The sequence below is a fragment of the Mytilus trossulus genome, chromosome 10 (assembly GCF_036588685.1).
Source record: "Mytilus trossulus isolate FHL-02 chromosome 10, PNRI_Mtr1.1.1.hap1, whole genome shotgun sequence".
NCBI classification, from domain to species: Eukaryota; Metazoa; Mollusca; class Bivalvia; order Mytilida; family Mytilidae; genus Mytilus; species Mytilus trossulus.
The window spans coordinates 25253806-25278892 of NC_086382.1; the positions used below are offsets into that span (position 1 = coordinate 25253806).

A 25087-nucleotide genomic window follows, 5' to 3' on the forward strand; every position below is an offset into this window, starting at 1 on the left:
AGGACCAATCTGTATTTTGTTAGACATGTTTCATTTGAATATTTAGTTGTCACACCTACGAAAAGAGAGGCAAACTAATTCTCATCTATCGGTGGCCGAGTTGCCTAAGGGCGTGTTCACATTGATCTAAACTCGGTGTTGTGTTAGTATAACTTACACCTAAACTAAACACAATTACGTTCCCATTGATTTAACTCAATGTTTACATATAGTTTCATTATCACTGAACTAGTATATATTTGTTGAAGGGCCAGCTGAAGGACGCCTCCGGGTGCGGGAATTTCTCGCTGCATTGAAGACCTGTTGGTGACCTTCTGCTGTTGGTTTTTTTATTTGGTCGGGTTGTTGTCTCTTTGACACATTCCCCATTTCCATTCTCAATTTTATAAATCATGATTTGTCTTCATGCAGTCGATAGTCAATGTAGGCCTTGTGTTGGTTAAGTGTAATCTATTTTTATTTAATGACAGGAAGACATTTTTTTCTGAAATTTTACCATTGATCAAAATAGTGTTTGCCTCTAGGGTAGGAGATCAAGGGTTGATTTTGAACAACAACCAAAAATAGTCCAATTGCTAGAACTAGAAAATTTGTCCGAAAAAAATATCCTCTCGGTTCTACGTAATTAACATTTAAATGATATATAGTTCACAAGTGTGAACAAATCTTATGTACAGGTAATTAAACAAGGTATATACATGCGAGTACATTTAATGCGAAACCAGTGTACATTACATTAAACTAAATGTAAACATGTCACTATACATGGATTTTGGTGTGAAAATGGACTAAATAGTTTTACAAACAACTTGTTGATTACCAACAAATAAACTTTTATTGAATTGATATTGTTTCGACTGACTACATGTTACTGTCTTTTTGTGACACCATGTACTGCCAGGAAATTCATGGTATCTATGATGAGTTTATTTATAATAAATACAAGTTTCTTGCTTTTTTTTTAAATATATTTATGATTCATATTTCTTAGGGGATTAATAGCTAAAGTACAAATATGAATTTTTAATAATAATAATTAAAGGACATATATAAATTTCTAAACGACAAAAAATATGTGACTACATGGGGAAAATAGACATTAAAATTCAATATTTATATACTTATAATGATTTTTCATTATTGACATGTTCTAAAAACTGATTCATGATAACAAAAAAAAACTGCACACAGTTATTAGTTTAACATTAAAAGTTTCATCAAAATCAGACTTCAAACTAGTTTTTCACATTTTTTCAAAATATTGGTTTGTTTTATGACATGACGTGGGAATTTTCTATAGGTGAACCCACTTATGACCTAAGATTGCACATGATATACAAAATCAAGCATTAACTGTACGTACATGTATGTTTGCGGTATTCAGCTAAAGTTCAAGGCAGATACATTGTTTACATGACGTATTACCGTTTATTGTGAGATTTTTCGTAGTACATAACTGTTTTGTAAACTTTGTGTATTTGCTTTTTAAACTAAATTCTGCTTTTCGTCTGTTCAAAAACATACACAGATGGATCAACAGGCACGAAAACCTAAAGAAGAATGGAAACACTCATTGTAGTACATATTATTTTATTAATTTTGTTTCAAATCAATTATCCACTGAGGGCTTAAAAATTCTTAAATATATACAATATAAAATACCATCAAAGGTACCATCAGAGGTACAAATAAAAACATGAAATTTTTTCCCCTTTTTCCCAATGTAAAAATTCAGCTTGAACACATGTGTCGTTCGTATTTGATTGACAGATATTCCATCGACTCCCTTTCCTTGTGGGATATATATTGTTGCAGGCGATAAGAAATAATGTAATATTACCTTAATAATAAATTATGTTGATCCTTCTTCCAATAATGCACATTCAAGGATACGTTTAATTGCGATAAAACTGTGAAGACATATCAATATAACTGTACACAATTCACTTACAATAAAAAAAACTTTGATCTTTTTCAAGGAAATTACAAGTGGAACGTCCGGTTGATAGTGGTATAGTTTTATTTTATGTGAAAGTTTTTTTTTTATTAAATCTTATATCTAATATAAAAATGTTGGCTATCATTAATTTCCGTTTTCGGCGAACATAAGTGTATCCCCTTATGTCTCAAACGATTTAATTTTTCTGTATTAAAATTTAGAGATTTGGTATGATTGCTAGTGAACCTCATATCAACTGGAAATTATATGACGTTAATACTTTAAAATACATTAATAATTTGATTTTGTTTTCAATTTGGGATTCACAGTGATTTTCCTGAAGCATTGCAGGTGAATTTAAACTTAAAGACTAAAAGAATTTGTTCTACTTTGTTCAAATATAAATACATGAAAGAATGGCAAACGTAGAAACACATATCTTCTTTTAGGGATGATAAATCATTCTTTGTAAACATATCGGATTCAGTAGAAAAATCTCATTGATGACTTCATGTTTTTTTTTTCAATAAACAATCATATCATGCAGATTTTATACATGATCTTTACAGGGAGAATGGAAAATTAGTGTTGTTGCTAAAAAGTAATCTATTGAACAAAGGGTTCCTGGTGCTAAAGTTGGTTATCAGTTATGGAATATATCTGTTACAAATGAACATAATGTATTATTGAGACAACTACGTCATGCTTGGGGACTTCATAGTCCGAGTGGTCTAAGTAGTCGAAATATTGTATCACCAGCCAGTCATCAGAATACCGCACAAGGCAGGTGCACTCGACTAAAATTTCAATTGACTAGGATTGTCACTCTGGGTACTCCTGCTCAGTCAGGATTCTACTTCGTCAAAATTATCTCCCTATCTCCGCCAGTTCATTTTCACAATAGTAGAAATGGAAGCCATTGTAGGGATGAAGCGCTACCAATTTTGCTCTTTGAAACCGATAAATTTATCCACATTGCACCATTGCGATCCTCATATGTCAGTTGTATTTTGAAAGACAAATATATCAACTATCTAATGAGCATCAGTCAATGATCTTTTATGCATTGATTCAACTTAAAACTATTGTCTGATCGGTTGTCAGGTGGAATTTTCAAAAATTCATTAACATTTAAAAAAATTCTTATTAAATATTTTGTGGAAGGGTAGACTAGATTTTTTTAATGGTTGTAGACTATAAAAATATTTTTTTTCTCGAAGATATGCATTTTCATCATCCAACTTGAAAGACTGTCGTCAAGTACTTTCATTAATAAAATGGCTTTTTGAACCCAACTAATCTGTTTTGTGATTCATTAGATAGGCATTTCACTTGACCCATATATTGCATCTTTAAGTATTGTGATTTTTTTATGTTATAAAGTAACCTGTAGCTTTGATATATATTGATAATAGAATATGAAGCGAGACGATGTATGAAATATGCTTGGTTTGTACGATATCAAGACAAAATATTCAACTCAAACACGCCCTAACATAAAAAGATGCACTCGATTTTCTCCTTTCGATACTATTGTTACTCATTATTTGGATTTATTTTCTTGAGTCACATAATGGAAAGGCAGACACGAAATTACTGAACTGATAGATTGATATGTTTTCCGTCCGTGGTATTATTATTTGTTTAATTAGTAATTTCTGATTACGAAGTCTCTCAGTTTCCGTATACACTCATAGATCTATATTTGACAAATTTAACGATTTCCTATTTTCAGAGAATTTTAAAGAAGTTAATATTAGGAGTTAATGTAATAAATATAGATTAAGAGGTAGACAAGTTCCCAGAGCAGTAAGGCGAAGGAAATTTGTTAACCTCGAAACCGGAATTTGTGGCGAATTGCATACTCCTGGTAATCATGCTATAATTGCTTGATGTCACAAAATGTTCTTTGTATCTGCTTTAACCTCAGCAAATTTATTGTAATCAGATGCTAGTCATATGTTAGGGTCCTTTATAGCTTAACATTCGGTGATAAGTAAGGCTCTGTGTTGACGACAGAACTTTGATCTATAATGGAAATTTTCGTATTCTTGTCTTTCATTTCTACTAATGTGTTTTGTCTATATGACTTCGTGTGCTTCTTTTTTCAATATTTGTTTGTTTTCAGTGATAAAGATTATAACACTATGTTGACTGATGCATCCCTAGTTTTGACATTTACACCATATATACTGTTTTGTTCACGAATCGTTGTCACTATAAGGGAATTTAATGCGACTGTCATGTAAGTAAGAGGTTAAGTTAGCTATACAACCAGGTTTAATCCACAATTTTCAACATATAAAAAAGCCTGTTATAAGTCAGGAATATGATAATTGTATATTTTCGTTTGATGTGTTTATGCGTTGGATTTTGCCATTTGATTTGGGACTGTCCATTTGAATTTTCCTCGGAGTTTAGTATTTTCATCATATAACTTTCTTTTCAAGTCCAGATCTCCTTTTTGACAATAAGATTATATCGCCTTATTAACAATCATTAAATATTTCTTAATTGATAATCCTAGAACGTCTCTTTATTGAAAATCAAACCATGAACATCTCTTTTTTTACGATAATGCAAAAACTCTTTATGAACAATCATACCACGCACATCTTTTGTTTTACTACGTCTGTTTATTGACAATCATACTGCATTTCCTTATTGACAATCTTACCACATCTCCACATTGACGATCATACCACGAACATTTATTTTTTTACTACGTACTATTGACAATCATATTACATTTCCTTTTTGACAATCTTACCACATCTCCACATTGACGATAATACCACGCACAGCTCTTTTTTTACTACGTCTGTTTATTGACAATCATACCACATTTCCTTATTGACAATCTTACCACATCTCCACATAGACGATCATACGACACCTCCTTTGTCATGTTTGTTGACAATCATACCCAGCTCCTTATTCACAATCTTACCATAGCCCTTTATTGATAATCATACCACATTTTCGAATTGACAATCTTACAACAGCCCTTTATTGACAATCATACCATGTACACGTTTTTAATTATTGATGATCACATCACATACCCTTTTAGAAGATCATTCCACGTATAGTTATTGACAATCAAACAACATGTGTGTGTTAACAATCATTACACACCTCTGTATGGACAATCATACAACGCCTTGTATTCATTTTAATTCTTTTTAATTTTTTTAATTTTGAATTGCTGTGGCCTGAATCTGAATTTATTTCATATAAAAGTACATTGAGTCAAATATAGTTGTTAAAGGCCGTGCGATGATCTTATAGTTGTTAATGTCTGTGTCATTTTGGTCTTTTGTAGATAGTTGTCTCATTGACAATCATACCACATCTTCATTTTTATATTATAAAATTGAGAATGGAAATGGGGAATGTATCAAAGAGACAACAACCCGACCATAGAAAACGCAACAGCAGACTTGGGACAGGCGCAAAAATGCGGCGGGGTTAAACATGTTTATGAGATCTCAACCCTCCCCCTATACCTCTAGCCAATGTAGAAAAGTAAACGCATAACAATACGTACATTTAAAATTCATTTCAAGAGAAGTCCGAGTCTGATGTCAGAAGATGTAACCAAAGAAAATACACAAAATGACAATTATACATAAATAACAGCAGACTACAAGCAGTTAACTGACATGCCAGTTAAATTAAATTGATTGAAAGATTATGATTTCATGATATGAATTTCAGGCACAATCCATCCCGTTAGGGGTTTAGTATCATACCATCATAACATATATGAGAAGAACATAACCCGTGTCATATGTTTCATTTGTAAAAATTAAAGCTTATACAATGATGTCAATAACATCTTGTTCCCATGTTGATGGATCCTAATGTCTACTTCTAAAAGTAACTGTGGTGTTTGCATAAACGAACAAAAGTTATAAATTGAATGAAGTTCATGATCACAGGAAAAAAAAAAGACGGAAGTGGAAAATGTATAAAACTAACTTTCGACATTTTGAGGCCTGAAAAAAGACAATGATTTGATTAACGTTATAATTGTAACTTCTCGACCATTCTCACTACGCCAACAATACGTGTGTCGAGAATGACCGAGTTGTACCGATTGTAACGTATGAACTCTAAGATTACTTACATAATATATGTTTTGCTGTACATGAACTTTATTTTTAAACTTTGAGGCAGTACAAATATAAGTACTTTTCTTTCGTCAATTAACATGCTTATTGACCACAATTTAGATTTATATGATAAATGTGCGTATTTTATGCCATGAGTGTACAGAAAGCCTTTCGTTTTTGAAACATATCCATGTATCTTACAACGACCACTGGGATATTTGTGTTAATGGTTTCATTTACTTCACGCTTAAATTTATCATTAAAAGATGCTTTTATCAGACAGAATTTCGAAAACAGAAAATGACATTACATCCCTTTTGTAACTGCCAACAGTTTTTTTTAACATTTCAACCTAGTACAAATATATAAAATCAAATGTACTTTTGTTTTGTATGACTCCTGTAATATGAATATACCTAGGTTTAATATTAAGCTCTCTCTCTTTCTTTTGAGTGCTCATAAAACTTTTTTTCAATAATATCACATGTTGAAATGTCTATCAAACCCTACAGGTAATGTTGTTTTTAAAGTTGTGGTGTCTTGTATATATCTCCAATTTGTTGAAAAATATCGAACAATTTGGTGCTTAATACACATGTATTTACAACCCATCCGACTTCCTCCCTCAAGGTCAGCATGGTTTGGATTACGGTACTTTGACCTATAATTGTTAACTAGAAATACATAGGGTCGGAGATGAAGAGTTGTTTCAGTGGCACTCATACCACATCTTATTCATTTAAAAGTGGCAACAAGACAAAGAACAAAAAGAGACCACATAAAGGTAAGAGACACATACAACCAACCAATTTAACACAACAAAACAAAAGAACACACATCAACGAAAAGCACAGACCCCACGAAACTAGCTGTGAACTACGCTGTTCCTTCTTTTAAGACACTCGTAGTGTTGCTACTTATAATTCATGTCTGGTAAAGGAGGAAAGACATCATTGACAATTCTTTGGAGATCATGTTAAGCAGTTGGAATAATGATTAAGTTCAAAATATGATGTCCTCACAAAGTAACAGTAATATAAAAAGTCATTGATATGCTGCAAAAAAAGTGGGCGTATGATGTCTTGATTAACAAGGGAAAACATATTTTAGACCTACGACATATGATTATTTAAAGAAATGTCTAAGTAGAAGTGGTAAATCACGTTTCATATCATCTTGTTTTGATTTATATTGCAAGAATCTATGACAAATAAAGCTACAATCTCTCGCCTTTTCTTTTCAATCTTCGCCTCAAAATGGCAAATTGTAGGGTTTTTTTTATTCAAATGTTAAATCGATCGCTCGTCCAAAGCCCGATTTCAGGAGTGAAAAACTTCGTAAAGCAATAAATTGAATTGGTGCGGCTTTATATCTGATAATGATTTGTAATTAAGGTAATTGAATGTTGTTAATCTCAAAATTGACGAAGGTTAAATGTGTGTCCCAAGCATAATTAAAGAATAGGCTTGTAATGGTCAGAGATACATACTTTAGGTACAAATTTGTTAATTTTGTCGATGGGTATATATCTCTCTCATTTACCTATATCCGATATCTTATTTAGTTCAATTTGAACTGTCTTTATCATGTTTATAGTTATATTGTATGTCGGTAGCCTCCTCAAAACGTATAACTGACACATATTGTATTCATATTGGACTATATTGGGGTAAACTTTACGAAGGGATGCTGTCACAGATACGTATACCACACATCTTGTTTTATTCGTATTGAAATGTTTTTTTCATTTATTTCATCGATGTGTTGCTGTCTCATATACGGATATCCGACATCTTCCTTTAACTACTTTGACCTGTCTTTTGGTTCAAGGTGTCGCTTGGTTTCTGTCCTATAAATGTATACCTGACACCTTATATTGTTCATGGTGAAATGTCGTTACGTTAATTTTGATGATGGATTGTTTACGTAGAACCGCAATCTTCTTTTATTCATATTAAACTGTTTTTTGGTGGTTTTTGTGTTGGGATTTTAACTCATTGATGTTTATCCGGCATCTTATGCCTTCATAGCACATATTATAGTTAAACAATGTACTCAAGAAATAACTGCATGTGTAATAACGTCTTTTTGCTTATAAGAATGTCTAAATACCCTGCTAAGCCCGGTCCATGTTTTTCGTCTTTGTATTGATTCAATGAGTTTAGCCCTTTTTAATTGATTTTATAGTTTGTTCTTACATTGACTGTAACAACGCTGTTAGGGTTAGTGCTCTTAGACATGTTTAACCCTACAAAATTCTGTATGTGCTTTTCCTTAATCAGAAGCTTGTAGTTCATGTCTGTCTTATTTGATTTTTGTAATTTAATTTGTTATGAATAGTGCCTCTAGTTTTTTTAAATAAACTATTTTCGTGTTGGAACCTTTTATAGCCGACTATCCGGTATAGATGTTTTTCTTTGAACATTGATTGTCGTACGATATCCTATGATTACTCACAACCACTTCATTTGAACTTTGGAAGATAGTTGTCCCATTGTTAATCATACCACATATCCTTATATTCATAGTGACATGCAGTATATGTCTAGTTGCAAAATTAAAATCATTCATTTAAAATCAGTTTAGTAATCCCCCAAAAAATGTTGAAAAATAGTAAACATAAAAAAGTTTGTCGAATTCTGTAATAGTAATCCTTCATTTCTAATTATTTAACATCACCAGATCAATTAAATGTTTAAAAAAGGTCAACCTAAATGAGATGAGAGGAATGCTGGAAAAGTCAAGCTTTATTTCTTATCATGCAACATCAAACACAAACAAGTCATTCAATCGATTTGCAACTAACAATTCATTGGTAGACGTGTCATAATGGAGCACGTATGTCTTTTAGTCCATCATCACTTGATAAGAGTTGTCTGTAGCAATGTCCATCAGGAGAGATAATGACCACATTGTTAGTTGAATGTCCTGCTACATACACGTTACCATCATTGTCTACAGAGATACCTAATGGAGACATCAGAACACTTCTATCACAGAACGTCCAAATTGTGTTACCATGGTAATCACAGCAGATTACATTGTTTTTTGTATAATCTGTGTAGAACAGTTTGTCGCCGAATGCTGTAACGTACGCAAATATTGGGAGTTTGGTATTGGAAATTTTCGTAATGATTCTATCGTTCAAACTGATCATCTGCAGACCTTTCTCCTGGACACAATATATCAAATGTCCATATTTGCATACTACTCCACCATTGTTTGAATTTACTTTTATCGACTCCTTCAGTATGCGCCTCCTTATGTCAATTATATAAATCTGATTTGAACTGCCAGATGTAACAGCAATAGAATCATCACCGATAAATACCACATCAAACGTTGGACCCAGTGTCTGTATTTCGAAATCTTTCGATCCGTCAGACTTGTGTGATATTATTTTATCTCTCCTATAACAGGACAACACCATCCTACCATTTTTTGGTATATTTGACAACTTTGTGTTGATACGTTTCTGTAATGTCGGCGTCAGATTTTCGATATTTTTGTTTGGAAGAACTAGCATCATCTGGGCTTGTCTGTCCTTCCGTTTCTGAATTGAAAAATCACATGGATAAGAACTGACAATTATGTCTCCAAAGTTCTTTACGTTGGCAGATATTTGCTGTAAAGGCTTGTTAATCTTGAATGAAATATTGACTTGATTTGTGGAGTTACTTGTGATAATTGATTGGATAAATTGTTCTGTACCTGCAATATTTTTTTCGGTATCTTTCATGGTTACAAAAAATTGAAGTTCGGTCGCATGTTGTTTAATACTGGCGAAGTTTTCTAATACTTCAGTGATCTCTTTTCCTTCCTTCTTCAGAGTAGTAAACAATTGTTTTATTTTGTGTTTTTCGTTTTGTTCAACCCTTATCAATTCTTCAATCATGTCATCCTGAAGCTTATCAAGGTGATGATTAACATTAATCCTGGTTTGTTTTATTTCTGCTTCGATTTCTCTTTTCTTGTTTTCTAGAGATATTAAATTTTCTTTCCGGTTAGAACTCAGACGTTTAATATTCTTTACGACTTCCAACAGATTTTGCTCAATTTCATAAAAGGCGTTTGAAGTTTTAACGTTTTTAATCATGTCATTTATGTCTGTTAAAGCTTTACAATCGTTGTGAGATTTTGAACATTCCTTACAGCATGGACAATCATGTTTTTTACAGAACAACTCGTATTTCTCATTATGAAGTTCGCAGTTCTGGGCGATTTGGGGCGGTATATTTTTATATTCGGCGATTGAGATAGTTTCATGGCTTTTTGATCCCTTGGAAAGAGCGTGATGATTCCTACATTCTTCACAAAGACCTTTGTCACATTCGGAACACCATTCTACTGAATGCTTGGTAACATGTAGATTATCACAAACACCACAGATACTCCAATTGGTGGCCATAATCCTACAATAGATTACATGTACTCAAATGAATATTTTATTATATTCAAATGTTATAATGATCAGATAACGAGAAATTCGCGTGTAACTAACAGTTTGACGAATGACAACTTCCAATCGAGCAGGAAATACACATGTATTTCTATCATTTGCTTGTGCAGGACAAGCACAATTTAATAGTACAGGAAAAATGTACTTTCTGTAAAGTAGATGGATAGGATTGTCAAGCCTAAAACTTAATGTTTATCTAAAACGGCGTTAAAATAGCTTCGCAACAGGTCACCTTCAGACCATCCAATAATTGGTGATATGATTCTTTAAACTGCCCATGATATGCTCTCATTGTATTAGACTACCCGTTTCGATCGAGTGTGGTTTTGTATTAAACATCCCGCACGTATTTCCCCCTGAACACAGGTATTTTAGGCAAAAGGGAGAAGTATAGGTTTTCATATACCTATACAGTATAGTGTTATATAGATCATTATTTGCAAAACGCTTTACTTAATTTTGGAGTAAGTATCAAGTCATTGAAGCTGGTACAAAATATTGGATATGTTTTTTAATCAAATGTTTCTATTTGGTATTTTGCAACAACTGTATTGCAATTAGAATATCTCGCATACTTTATTGATATAGTCCGGCGGCTTTGAGAAAAATTGTGCACATCCTGTTACAAGCATGAAATTTGGCATAGACCTTCCTTAACTATTACTCTTTTATTTCAGATAGGGAGGCATTTGAAAAAAATGTCTCACTTCCGGTAAAATCCAAAATGGCGGACGTCATACTTAATTCAGCCCAATATCGAAGGCTAGCGTGTAGAAATGTCCTGTTATCATGCTACTATCATAATATTTGGTACAGACCTTGTGTTTTACTACTTTTTGATAAATTAAATAGATTAGATGACTTCAGAAACCCCACTTCCGCTTAAAATCGTACTTAAATAAGCTTATTTTTTAGGGTGGGTAATTGAAATGTGTTTTAACGTATTGCTACTATAATAACAATTTGTATGAACCTTTCTTTGGTGCTTCTGACGGAGACAATATATGAAACATATGTCTTAAAAACCCTTACTTCCGAAAGTATCCAAAATGGCGGACAGAGAAATATCAATTTTTTATTCAAATTTTCAAATTTTTTCAAAATGTAAAGAAAATGATTTTATTTTGTGTTGGTCATTAAACTTTTGGCTTTAAGTTACCCCCAAAACAACTTATTCTAGCATGTTGTAAATGTTTAGATATAAAGTTTACACTTCCAGTAAAAATATGACGTAAATTTCAAAGATGAGTCCTCAATCTATTTCTTTGATGTAGAGTTTTGGATAGATTGATTTAAACAAACAAAAATCACTATAATACTAAAAATTATTTAAAATTATTACTATTTGGCCAATAATACATGCTTATTCGCAGTCACCACCACATGCACACAAGGCAGCGCACGGGAGACCCGATTTTGCACATTAAAAATAATCACGGCATCCTTTCTTAAATCCATAATGTACAAGCTTCTGAAAAAATGATGAGGTCTCAGAAAGAGTTTTTTTAAAAGGGACCCTATTTGTCCCTTCGCAATCCATGAGTGACAAGACTAGGTAGCATAAGAGTCAACATGAAGCTTGAAAAGACTAGAACAAGTCGTGGGAATAGCCTCACTTAAAATGAGTTTTCTTTTTGTGCAAAAATTGACTTTCTTGCTTCGTTAATCATGTTAGAACTGATGAGTTTGTACAGTACAACCCCGGTGATTTAGGCTGATCAATCATCATTCTTTATGTTAAAGTCACATCTTCAAATACCATCAATGTCTCCGACGCAGTCATTTTTTTCCCTTTTCAAGCAAAGAGAGAACAGTATCACAATCCGTCATAAGGTATGGGTCAGAAATAAACGTGTGTGATCACTCATTGCCTTGTGCATTTGAAAGGCCATTGATAGAGATTAATTTTTGCCTCCCCAAATACAATCCATAGTTCGTCTGCCCCTATGTCACGGAATAGCGAAATAGTATTGACAGCATCATCAGTGACTGTTAATCATGACTCGTTTAAGTGCGTGTTTCACTGCATCAGACACATGCACCATGATTTAAGTGCCAGTCTCTTTATGTTAACATGGTGCTACATTTAAAATACATCACATGGTGAAAAAGATAGAATATCCTGAGCATTTGTTGCTACAACTACCATACTCATCAAAGACTTCATCCACTCTTGTTACAGTCTCAAGGTATTTTATTAAGGTAAGGACATAATATCCAATCATCATACTCGTTAAGAAACACCTTGAAACTGTAACAACAGTGGATGTAGTGTTGGATGTGAACATAGAAAATACTGGTAGTTTGAAAGCTGCTAAAAGAAGCAAGGGCAACAATTAGGGAAAAGGGAATACACAGACGAACCCAGGATTAAAAAGAACTTTTAAGTTTTCATTCACAGTAGCTTGCTCAATACAATTTTGAGTACAAGGTAGTTGAAGCAACAAATGCTCAGGATGTTCAGTGTTATCCACCACTTGATGATGTTTCAAGTTTAGCACCATGTTTACACGAAGAGACTGACACTAGAATCAAGATAGATGTGTCTGATGCAGTGAAACATAGACTTAACTGAGTTATGACTCAAACAGTCGATACTGATGTCATTTCTGTTACGCTATTCCGTGACATAGGGGCAGACAAACTTTGGTTTGCATTTGGAAGGGGGAAAGTATAAGATATATATCAAACAATGACCTTTCAAATGCACTAGGCATTAAAAGATAACACGTTTGCTGGAAAAGGAACTGCGTTGGTGACATTAAAGGAGTTTGAAGATGTGACTTTAGCATTTAGAATGATGATTGACCAACCAACATCACCATATGGATTTGATGTTTAATGTCATTGAAACGATACGTGGTTTTGTTGGAAGATCGAAAAAAAGAAACAGATTAGGTTAACAAGGCAAGAAAATATATGTTTTTGCAGAATTTATGAATGTGAGAAACAATACCACAGTCTTTGTAAATGTTGGAAATCAGCTCTCCGCCATTTGGAATTTTACCGGAAGTGTCACATTTTTTTCAAATGCCTCCCTATTTGAAATAAAAGAGGAATAGTTGAGGAAGGTCTATGCCAAATTTCATGCTTGTAACAGGGTGTGCACAATTCGTCTGAAATATGCTTGTAGCCGCCGGACTAATACTGATAGAATTCAAATAGAAGGTTTTTTTTGTATTATTTGGATAAATGTGTTATGAATGTCAAGGAGACAAATCTCAATCCAAGTCATAATTTGTAAAAGTCTTCAACACGGAGCATTGACACAAAACGAACAGCAAGCTATTACTAATGTAAAACCATTCAAATGGGAAAACCAACGTTCTAGTATATATGAAAAACAGAAAGAGAAACACTTAAGAACCCTTTTAAAATCGTCAACTACTGAACATCAATTTTCTGACTTTGGACAGGTGCAAACAAATGCAACAGGTCAAACGTTTCAATAAGTTCCAATCTTCACCCTATTCTAAACCATGAGTATATATCACATTCAAAGACACACTGTCAAATATCAATAAAAATTGCTTCACTTAATCAAAATACATATTAACACAAGTGAACATAAACTTAACGCATATCTTTGATCGATGATACAATGTAAATACGAAATCATTAAAGTGAATACATAACGGCAACATCAGTGTACCGCTGTGTGATGTTATACAATTTAAAACAAACAATAAACTTGTCGCCATTTACATAGATTTCATGTGGTGTGGCTTAAAGGATCATAAGGCCGGATGTATTATTATTTATCATATATTATATATGTTTATAATCTGTACATATTTACACATTTTATTATAATAAATAATTTACTTACTTACTTACCTTTACAATATTCATGATATTATAATGTAAATGAAAATATTTTTGTGATAAGGTATAAAGTTTAAATGGGGAATAGAAATGTTTTTCACAAAATAAATAACTTGTGTGTTCAAAGTACGAAGAAGTGATCATTTTTCATAATTTCAAACACTTATATAGATATATAGATATTATAACCATGAATAAGTAACCTTTAATACACAAAAAACATTACAAAAAAGTACTGACAGATAGTTAAACTTTATACACCATTTTGTAAAATCAATGCATCGTGCACGAATACCAACTAAAACACATCCCCGGGATTTATTATTTTGACGTCATGGACTGTTAAAGAAGACATGACTTGTGCAATGCCAAACATAAACTTTATGATAAAGGTATCGACAGGCAGTAGGCTAGTAAGAGGTTTACTTCTTTATGTAAACAAAATTGCTAAAAAGGAGATTCATTCAACATGCTGGAAAGATTTTACCGGCTAAAGATAACAAATTTGACAAACCTAATATACGACGTGTTGTTCTTCTTTTCCAACATCATAAAAGGTTCCTACGAAATTTTGATGGGAACGATTTGTCTTGCCATGGATTTTTTTTTATAGGAAATATTGTCCTCCTATGGGAACACTTTTTCTTCTAAATGGAACAGTTATTTTATGTGTGGAACATGTTTTCCTTTTGATTGTTTTTAAATGTTTTATTATTAACTAGCGGTGTTTCGTGTAAAAAAATTCCAATAATATAATTTGTTCATAACTTTTTATCTGGAATATTTATGCAATATAAAATCTGTGTATGTCCAAGCCTTTAAATAATACTTTGATTTGATTTCCGAACTTGACCATCAGCATGTTTAAAGAATTATTGCCAGAGGTACTATGAGAAGACTCTTTCGGGTATTCAAGCGATTTCCGGTCGGGCTCATATACTGTTATTACCCGTTATGCAGGTTAACGCTCCGCTTTACTGCTGAGCAGTGTACGCGCGTTGCATTTGGAACTTGATACTTGTTTTTAAGAAAAATCTGTTATAAATTAAAGACACCATGTGTACATTACTAAACTCATACATTGTCATACGTGTAGCCTATTTTACTACTAGTTGTTTATAAAATAATTATTTGGGGTAATGAATAATATTTAATACCAACCAAATCTGGAGTTAATCTCTACCAGGTTTTCTTTCTGCCCGAAAATGTTTGGGTTGCTCCCACTAAATTGGTGACTTAAATGAAATTTTGAAGTTTTTGATTAAAGATAGAGATAAACTATAAAAAGCAAAATTGTTAAGCAAAAATAGATCTACAAATAATTCAACATTACCAAAATGGTCAATTGACCCCTTTAGGAATTATTGCCCTTTAAAATCAATTTTTAAAGGTGTTTTTTTTTCTATTTGTCTTTGAGAAGGTTCTGGATGCATTCTGCTGCATACAAGTACAGAAACAATTCAACTAGAAGATGTGCTTAATAAGTACACCTTCCAGGAAACAGTACGTCTAATCCGAAGTTATGTAAAATGAAAAACTGACAGAGGGCAACACAGCCATATAGTGTGTTGTTACAGCTCTGTCTCAGGATAAGGGAGTATCCAGCGCCAGCACACGTTCAATCATGCCTCATACTGCATGTGCCTGTCTCAAGTCTAGATCCTGTAATAATTCAGTGGTTGTTATACTTTGCTGCATATCATATTTCTTTTCTTTCATTGTTTTGTGCTTGAATCAAGCCGTTATTTGCTGATTTGAATTGTTTCAATTTGTCATTTAAGGGCCGTTATCAGATGAATATATGGTATGGATTCGGTCATTTTTGTAGGCCGTTTACTAACCTAAGGTTGTTAACTTCTATATTATTGGATCGCTGATTGGTAGTTGTTCTAATGAGTATCATCCCATATCTTCTTATTCTTGCAGGAAACAATAGGAATCATGTCAAATGGCAAGCACTAAAATGTTTAGTTTTATATAGAAATTGTGACTTATCAAATTACATAATCAGGAACTATAGAAGTAATGAAAGAAAGAAAAAAAAAGAATTAGAGGACTTGTTTTAACAGTAATTCTTCTATTAGAGGTTTTAATAACTTCGTGGCATTAGAAAATGTTCAGAATATGAAAACTTGAATACATTAAGCTATATATATGTTTCAATAAATGTTTTAACTTACTATTAGTTAGGTGATATTTTATCCCTTCGTTTAAAATGTTACTTGAATTGCCAAAACCTGCAACAACATTTTGTTGAGAAGAAACACCAGTTTACTTCGCAGGTTTCAAAAGGCTAGTAGTTCATGTATTATTAATTATGACCTTTTAAATTTTAAACTTATATAGCGATGTGAAATGTAAATAAATATAATGTCTTTACAGCCTGTCATAATCTGTTTACGGCTTTTTAAGACCAGTGTATACATTGTAAACGTTTAATTGTTTTACTTCTATACGTCTTCTATTAAGCAGAAATTAAAAAAAGAAGTTTTAAAAATATTTACCAATAATTAAATCTATCTAATTTGATGTGACAAACGATTTTGACACGACATGCAAACGTTAGTATATTTTTTTGTTTTAGAAAAAAATTTGTTTTGAAAGAGCATCTTTGATTTGACATCACTGTACTTATTTTAAAACTTAATATATGTTGTATTATCCCATAATTGTAGGTTCCCTAATTAAGGACGGTTCATGGTATTTCGATTAATATCAACTAGAGTTATTTAATTTCAATATAATAAAAACGACTTCGCCTTCGTAGAGATTATTATTACTATTTACATTAAAAGAAGACAGTTAAACCTAATTCTCTTATGATCAACAATCTTACTCAGTTTTAAAAAAACGAATTCCGCCAATTGTTGATATTGCGTCTTTTGTACATGCCTTTATGACGTCAAACGATCTTTATAATGGACATTTTGGACTTTGTGTATGCTTCAGAATATAATGATATTTGACAAAGAGAAGATCATTTAGATGGAAGAGTGTTTTGTATATAATTGAAGACATGACAAATGTCTTTTGCTATGGAGAAAATATACATCATTTGAACCTTTTAAAGTCAAAATGACCAAAATTATTGTCAAAGGAAATGTAGTAATATCTTCTAATGAAGCTGGTTAAAACAATCATTCAAATTAACGCAGATTTTCGTATCACATTTTCATATCACACTCCATGCAGTGCGATACGTCTCACTTCGTACAGTGTGACATCAGAAATATGTCTTCATAGAAAAAATAAATAACGGACCACAACCATAAGAGACTACTTTCTACGCTATTTTAGGTTCTAAAAGCAAATCTTTTATAATTATTGGACTTCCTCCACTCTTAGTTTTATCAACATACAAAATTGCGAATGGAATTAAGGAATGTGTCAAAGAGACAACAATCCGACCAACGAGTAGTAAATTAGTAAAAAAAAATAAGAAAGCAACGTGTTCGTCTCATTGGCAATCATACCAAATTTTCTTTTTTATATGAATAGAGATACTGTTTCCTCAAGTACTGATATATGCTAATGCACACACATACTTGCACACATATTCTTGACCTTGTTACTTTTAACTTGTTACTTAAATAAAAGATATAAATGAGAGTCTAAATGTGTAGAGGTCCCTTATTTCTATATTCAATAGTTTGGTACCTTTTCCCTATTCTTCTTTGTAAGCCCGTTTATTATTCTATTCTTTTTATATCTTCCGATAGATTTTCTCATTTTATTTTATTCTACCAATCCACTCTATGGTCCTCTATGTGTCGACATTGTTTTCTATCCGTTCCGTATTATGGTTCTATATAATTTTTTATTAGACGATTTGAGACAGCATTCTTTGCTATGCAGTGAGTGCATTTTCAATATATAAACAAGGTTTTGGATAGTGGTCTTTGTCATTTGGAGGAACATTCGTTATTTTTACGCCATTTTTCTGTAATATTTAGCATCCCGTAATACTTGGATGTTCGGGTTATAGAACCTTTGTTGTCCCCTTCTCGCCGTCAGTCAGATCATTTTTTAAATAAACAAATCTATTCTTTAGTTTTTTGGGTTCATCTTCCCTTTGCTTTATTTTATCACTAAGGTAAATTATCATTTCTTTATTTTTCTGATCTTTATGTGATCTATTGTGTCAACCCATGTAAGATCCATCTGGTCCTGGAAATAGTTTGTCATTTTTAGGACATCGTTGGTTTGAGAATGAATAGCAGCTGGAATGAACGTGGTTGAGACCGCAATCTAAAACGTAAGATATATATGTTTTAAACTTTTAAAAGTCAACATATCAATATACAGAATGTCAAGGTCAAATATCAAGCTCTTAATCATTATGTTTTAAAGAGATGTTCTGATCTGATTTTAAAAAGACTATGCATAGTTTTGCGTAAAACATAAAAACTCTAAATACAAACATATTCTAACAGTCTCACTAGAACGTTGATTTTCCCGTTTGAATGGTTTTACACTAGTAATTTTGGGACACTTTATAGCTTGTTGTTCGGTGTGAGCTACGGCTTCGTGTAGAATGCCGTACATTGACCTAATGGTTTACTTTTATGATTTTTTTTGGATGCAGAGTTGTCTCATGCATCTGCAATCACACCACATCTTCCTATATCTATATATTCATTAATGTATCTTTTATGATAAAACCCGACGCTGGTTTTTGAATTAGGACCGACATACGGTATACGGCAATTACCGACAGATTACTGACTTGTGACCAGAATACATTGGACAAGCATGCAACATTTTCCGACGTTGATTCTGATTAAGGACCGGTAAACGGCATGCTACTTGCAAAGTTTCTGATTTTGGACAGGAAAATGCAATTACAGTTAATATTCGTTACTTACGGGTCGGCATACTACAATTTTTAGAATAGTTGCTGACTTTGATTTGTACGGGCATCCATCAACAGCTGGCGATATTCCTGACTAAGGACCAGCTAAGGTCGTTTACTGACGGTGTTGCTGATATGCGACCCCCGTTAAGCAATTATTGACAATAATAATATGCCTAACTAAAAACCGTAATACGGCAAAATTGACATTGTTTATAACTTTCAATTGTATCGGCATTTGGCAACTACTAACGATATTATTGATTTGAGAACGTTACATGTTAACTACTGTCAATATTTCTTACTCGCAAAACGGCAATTTCTGACGATATCGGACTTTGTTCAGGAATAATAACGTTTTTGAAGGATCTCCTATACCTGTACGTCAACCCGTTATCTATGATAACATTGAACAGTCTTGTGATATGTTTTGTCAATGGATTGTTGTCTCACCTAAGTATAAAGGACATATTCTTTTGTTATAATTGAACTGTCTCAATGTTTATTTTAAAGATCTGTTGCTATATCATACAATTATATCCATCATCTCGTTTTGTTCAAAAATAATACTCATTGGATTTGAGGTGTCGATTGGATGCTACCATGTCCACTTGTATATGTGTTTTCTCCATCTGACGAGTGTTTTTTTGTTCGTTCTTATAGTATTGTACTGGTAAATGCTAAATGCAAGAAAGAAGACTTAGATACTCTTTCTGAATGGATTACGACTTTGAGATTGTTGATACAAATCCGAAATAAGAAACTGAATGCGTCTATCAATATCCACGCTACGTCAATTTTTCAAGACCCAAATGTTGCAATACACTTGTCCTACCTCCATGACATTATGTTGTAGTCCCCGCAGATAAAGCTTAAAAAATCTCGTTTTTGTGTGTAAATATCTTTACATAAACTGCTTGATAAATGAATTAGGTATTTACAATTCACTTGGTAACTCAACATTTACCTCACAACACTAACCAAAGAGGAAATCATTGTTAATAATTGGTCTGTTCTATCTCCCTTTGGAATTTCAACCAAAAATGATGAACTGGATCTTCCATTACTGTATTATATACCTAAACTATATATTAAGTGTCCTTACAAACAACTATATATTGTTGATTCTTCCACGAAACCTCTTTCTAAACTATTAACCTCTATTTCATCAGCAATCAAAGTCGGACTCCACAGTTATTGGGAAACTGACTATTCTAGAGGTGGCGTGAATCAGGTGTGGATACTTTAAAAATCCAAAGCACTTTTATATTACATACAATCTAAGACTCGCATCAGATGGATCAAATAGAAATACAGAAAACAAAAACATATAGAGTGTACGTGGCCGGGTACTTGTATATCACAACAACAAAAGACACGTACTGATCTGAGAGTACTCACAGTTCTTGACAGCTAGTTCAAACCCATTAATAACTAATAAAAATATCATGCAACCAAGACTACATAATCAATTAGTACACACCCAGGAGCCAATGGATTTAGTTTAAGACGTCTCAAACAGTCAGAGAAAACCATGACCTTAGCTTCAACATATTTTGTTATAATGGATTGGGAAAAAGTTATTAGCCTGTTAATTTTCGAAATCTACAAGGATGCCTTGAACGTGCCAGAGATATGTCTCTCTCTTAACTTAAGTCAGCCTTTAATCGTCCCCTTCCGACGGACTATCATCGTTTTCTCAAGACCATCCTCGTAAATGGTGTGAAAGGAGAGCTAAAAATTGAGTTCCTGAAATTTTCTACCGGAGCGGGGATCAAACCAGGACCGTTTGAGATAATATTCCGAAGCAATAACCACAACAACACAACTCTAAAACAAACATGACCTAGTGGCGTCTTTTTTATATATGTCAATTGATTAATTTTGTAGATGAATTGCTGTCTCCGATACGTATGGCTGATATGTTTTTTTTTACATTAAAATGTCTTTTGATTTATGTTTTGATGGATTGTTATTTCGTTTACGTAAACTGGACAATTTATCAATTATATTAATCTGTCTTTTTGCCTTTTTTGTCTTAACATACGTAACTGATACCTTTTAATTAAAAGTGAACATTCTTTTAATAAATTTTGTCTATATGGTTCAGTCTTATATACATATACCTAACACCTATCATTGTTACGGTACTTTTGTTAATGGATTGTTGCATCACTCACGTAGCATTGGAATCTAATCTTGTTTGTAATTGATTGTCATTGGTGTATCTTTGATTCTTGTCTCTTTGACGTATATCCCAAATTTCAATTTCTTCATACCATATATTATGATGAGACTGTACTTCATTTGTACCAGTATCCAGTATAAGATCTGATTGCTATTTTCATACTTTAAAGTTTCCCTGTGTATGTCATCTGATTGGAAAGAAAATGTTAGTATGTGTTTTGCAAATTTTTTATTTCTCCCTTGGAGAAATGATAATTACTTTAATAGAAAAACAGGATATGGAGTATCAATTCATGTACTATATTATGTTCCTAATTTTGTCATGTTTTTTTAAGGAAAACGAATTTATATAAGTTCTTATTGTTTCGGAATCCCTGTATTTCTATTGTATAATTGTATTTTGTGCACTTTTTTATTTATACTTAAGGATATGGGTATCAATACATGAACAAAACTAATACAGGCACAACAAAAAGACTTTTATCTTGGTTCTCATCGTTATCTTTATTTGCATTCATAACAGTTTGGCTTTAATATGCTATGTGTAGAGGATCTTTTTATCTCTTTTGACCTTCAACCTAATACAAATATTGTGATTCAAAGTAATATTCTAACATGACGTCCTACAAACGCTTTGAGTACACACCCGTGGTAATATATGAATATATTGATAGGGCTGTTCCTATTGTTCTCCCACGTCATATGTATTTTAATGAATGAGCTATGTGACGTCATAGAACAACGACGTCAGAATTTAAGCATTTTATGGGAAAATACACGCTTGTGAAACCGAAAAATCATCACAACTAGAAAACGTAAACAAACGATGCAAAAATGTGATATAAGCCAATTTTTTAAATAATATATAGGACATATAAGTAAATTATCATTAAATTCACCCAAAAACTAACTAAAAGCATTATTGTAAATAGTTTAGCATGTCATTAATTCAGTTTGTTCCGTTCTTTTACGCCAATTGAATGGTGCGTTTATTTATGGGAACGGCAAATATCAGCCTCTACCTAGAGCGCTTCGATCCAAAAGAATTGCCGTATTTGACCTATTAGAATCGAAATAATTCATGGGGGCTTGAATATATCTAGATTTTACCACGGGTTGTCCCTTTATGCCGATATTTTACCCCTCGCTATCGCTCAGGGTAAAATATTTGTCATAAAGGGCCAACCCGTGGTAAAATCACGATATATTCAAGCCCCCATGAATTATTTCTTAAGTATTTTAAGCATTACGATTGTTTTGGTAACGGAGGCAAAGATACCTAAATAAATAAAATCAAATAAATTAACTGACAGCGCCATGGCAAAACAAAACAACAATAAAATCAAAAATCAAATAATTGTAAATGCAACATAGAACTAGAGGTTCTAAAGAGCCTGTGTGGCTCACCTTGGTATATGTGCATATTAAACAAAATACACATATGGATTGATAACAGAATAGTGTTACTATACTGAACGTTCTTGCTGCTTACAATTATCTATATCTATAATGAACTTGGACCAGTAGTAACAGTGGAAATGATTTTGTTAAATTTGTCATAAATTATGAAAAATGTAAACAAATGACTAAAAAGGGTCATAACCCCTTAAGGGATCAACTGACCATTTTGTTCATGATGACTTTTTTGTAGATCTTATTTTGTTTAACATTATTGATGTTTACAGTTTATCTCTAAGTATAATAATATTCAAGATAATAACAAAAAAGGCAAAATTTTCTTTAAATTACCAATTGGGGCCGCACTTTGCGCTATCAGGAGCTCCAGAAAGGTAAGAAGATCCTAAATTAACATATACATTGTAGAATAAAAATATCAAATCACACTTATATCAAATAATTCATTTTAAATTTTGTTATTGATCCAACTCATGTAAAATATTAAAAAAGGTAAGTCGGAATTATTTCAAATCATTTAAAATCATACAAAAACGCTTCACCGAAAACACTTGCAACTAACAATTTATTGTTAGACGTGTCGTAATGCACCGCGCTTGGACTAATTAGTCCATCTTCACTTAATTTGAGTTGTCTGTAGCATTGTCCATTCGTAGATATAACGACCACATTGTCAGTGTCATGCCCTGCTACATACACATTGCCGTCATTGTCTACAGAGATACCTTGTGGAGTCCGAAGAACACTTCTCTCACAAAACTTCCACAGTATGTTACTTTGATAATCACAACAGGTAACACTGTGATTTTTAAAGTTTGTGTAGATCAGTCTGTCACCGAATGTTGTAACGTACGCTAAATCTGTAAGTATGGTAGTGCCTATATTGGTAATAGTTTCGTCATTCAAATTGATCATCTTTATTCCTTCTGTCCCGTTACAATACAGCAAATGTCCGTCTTTGTATACTACTCCAATATAGTATGCATTTAAGTTGATCGATTTTTTCAATTTGTGCTTCTTCAGGTCGATTATATTAATGTTAAGGTGACGTGAATAGCGGTATGTTACAGCAATAGAATCACCTCCAATAAATACCACATCCAACGTGTCACCATCGTTCTTTTTTTCGAAATCTTTCGATCCGTCAGACTTGAGTACCCTTATTTTATTTTGCTTATTACAAGAGAATACCATCCGATCACCAGGAAGCAGTGAACAACCATAGATACTAGTCAACTTTGTACTGATACGTTTCCGGAACGTTAGAGTCATGTTGTTAATATTTTTGGTTGGAAGAGCTACCATAATCTGGGCTTGTCTGTCCTTTCGTTTTTTAATGGAAAAATCACTTTGATTAAAACTGACAATTATTTCTCCAAACTTCTGTACGCCTGCATAGATTTGCTGTAAAGACCGAGTAATCTGGAATGAAATATTGACATGTTTTGTGGATTCACCTGTGGTAATCGATTGAAAAAAAATTTCTTCGACTGCAATATCTTTTTCGATATCCTTCATGGTTAAAAATATTTGAAGTTCAGACGCATGTTGTTTGATACAGGCAAAGTTATGTATTACTTTATTTATCTCTTTTTCCTTCTTTTTTAGAGTAGTCAATAACTTTTCAATTTTCCTGCTTTCATTTTGTTCAACTGTCTTTAATTCTTTAATCAAATCATCCTGAAGTCTATCAAGGTGGTCATTTATATTTTTCCTAGTTTGTTTTATTACTGCTTCAATTTCTTTTTTCTTGTTTTCCAGAGATTTCAAATTTTCTTTCCGGTTGATGCCGAGTTGTTTAATATTATCGACGACTTCCAGCAGGGTTTGTTCGAATTCGTAAAAGGAGTTTGAAGTGTTGATGTTCTTTGTGAGTTCATTTAAGTCTGTTAAACTTTTACAATCGATGTGAGAATTCACACATTTCTGACAGCATGGACAATCGTGGTCTCTACAGAAAAGTTCGAATTTCTCATTATGAAGTTTGCAGGTCTGGACGATGTTTATGACTTCGGTGGGTATTTTTTTGTATTCGGAAATAGAAACGGTTTCATGGCTTTTTGACGCCTTGGAATCAGAGTTATGATTCTTACACTCTTCATTGGGCCCTTCATCACATTCAGAACACCATACTACTGAATGTTCATTAATCTGAAGATTGTCACAAAAATCACAATAACTGGAATTGGTTGCCATACTCCTACAATAGATTATATGTAAAAAAGTGCATACTTTACATATTCAAATCGTTGTCGGCTGTGGCTAATGCGGGTGCTACTAGGATGGTTATG

General features: G+C 32.7%; 2 protein-coding genes across 3 annotated transcripts in view; both read right to left on the minus strand.

Annotated features, from left to right (window-relative positions):
* The window catches only part of LOC134687092 (uncharacterized), a 72664-nt gene that overhangs the window by 43885 nt on the left and 3692 nt on the right, over window positions 1–25087 (minus strand). The window contains exon 2 of one of the 2 annotated variants that reach the window (XR_010101725.1): window positions 22660–24996. Coding sequence is in view for 1 of the 2 variants with exons in the window: in XM_063547070.1 (XP_063403140.1) it covers window positions 23310–24992 (1683 nt within the window). In the remaining variant the exon portion in view is untranslated. Of the gene's footprint in view, window positions 1–22619; window positions 24997–25087 lie in introns of those variants that run through there. The other variant, XM_063547070.1, reaches the window with a different exon arrangement.
* Window positions 8882–10153, minus strand: LOC134687787 (uncharacterized). The gene has a single exon (XM_063548244.1). It carries the CDS (start codon window positions 10151–10153, stop codon window positions 8882–8884), a length of 1272 nt encoding a protein of 423 aa, XP_063404314.1.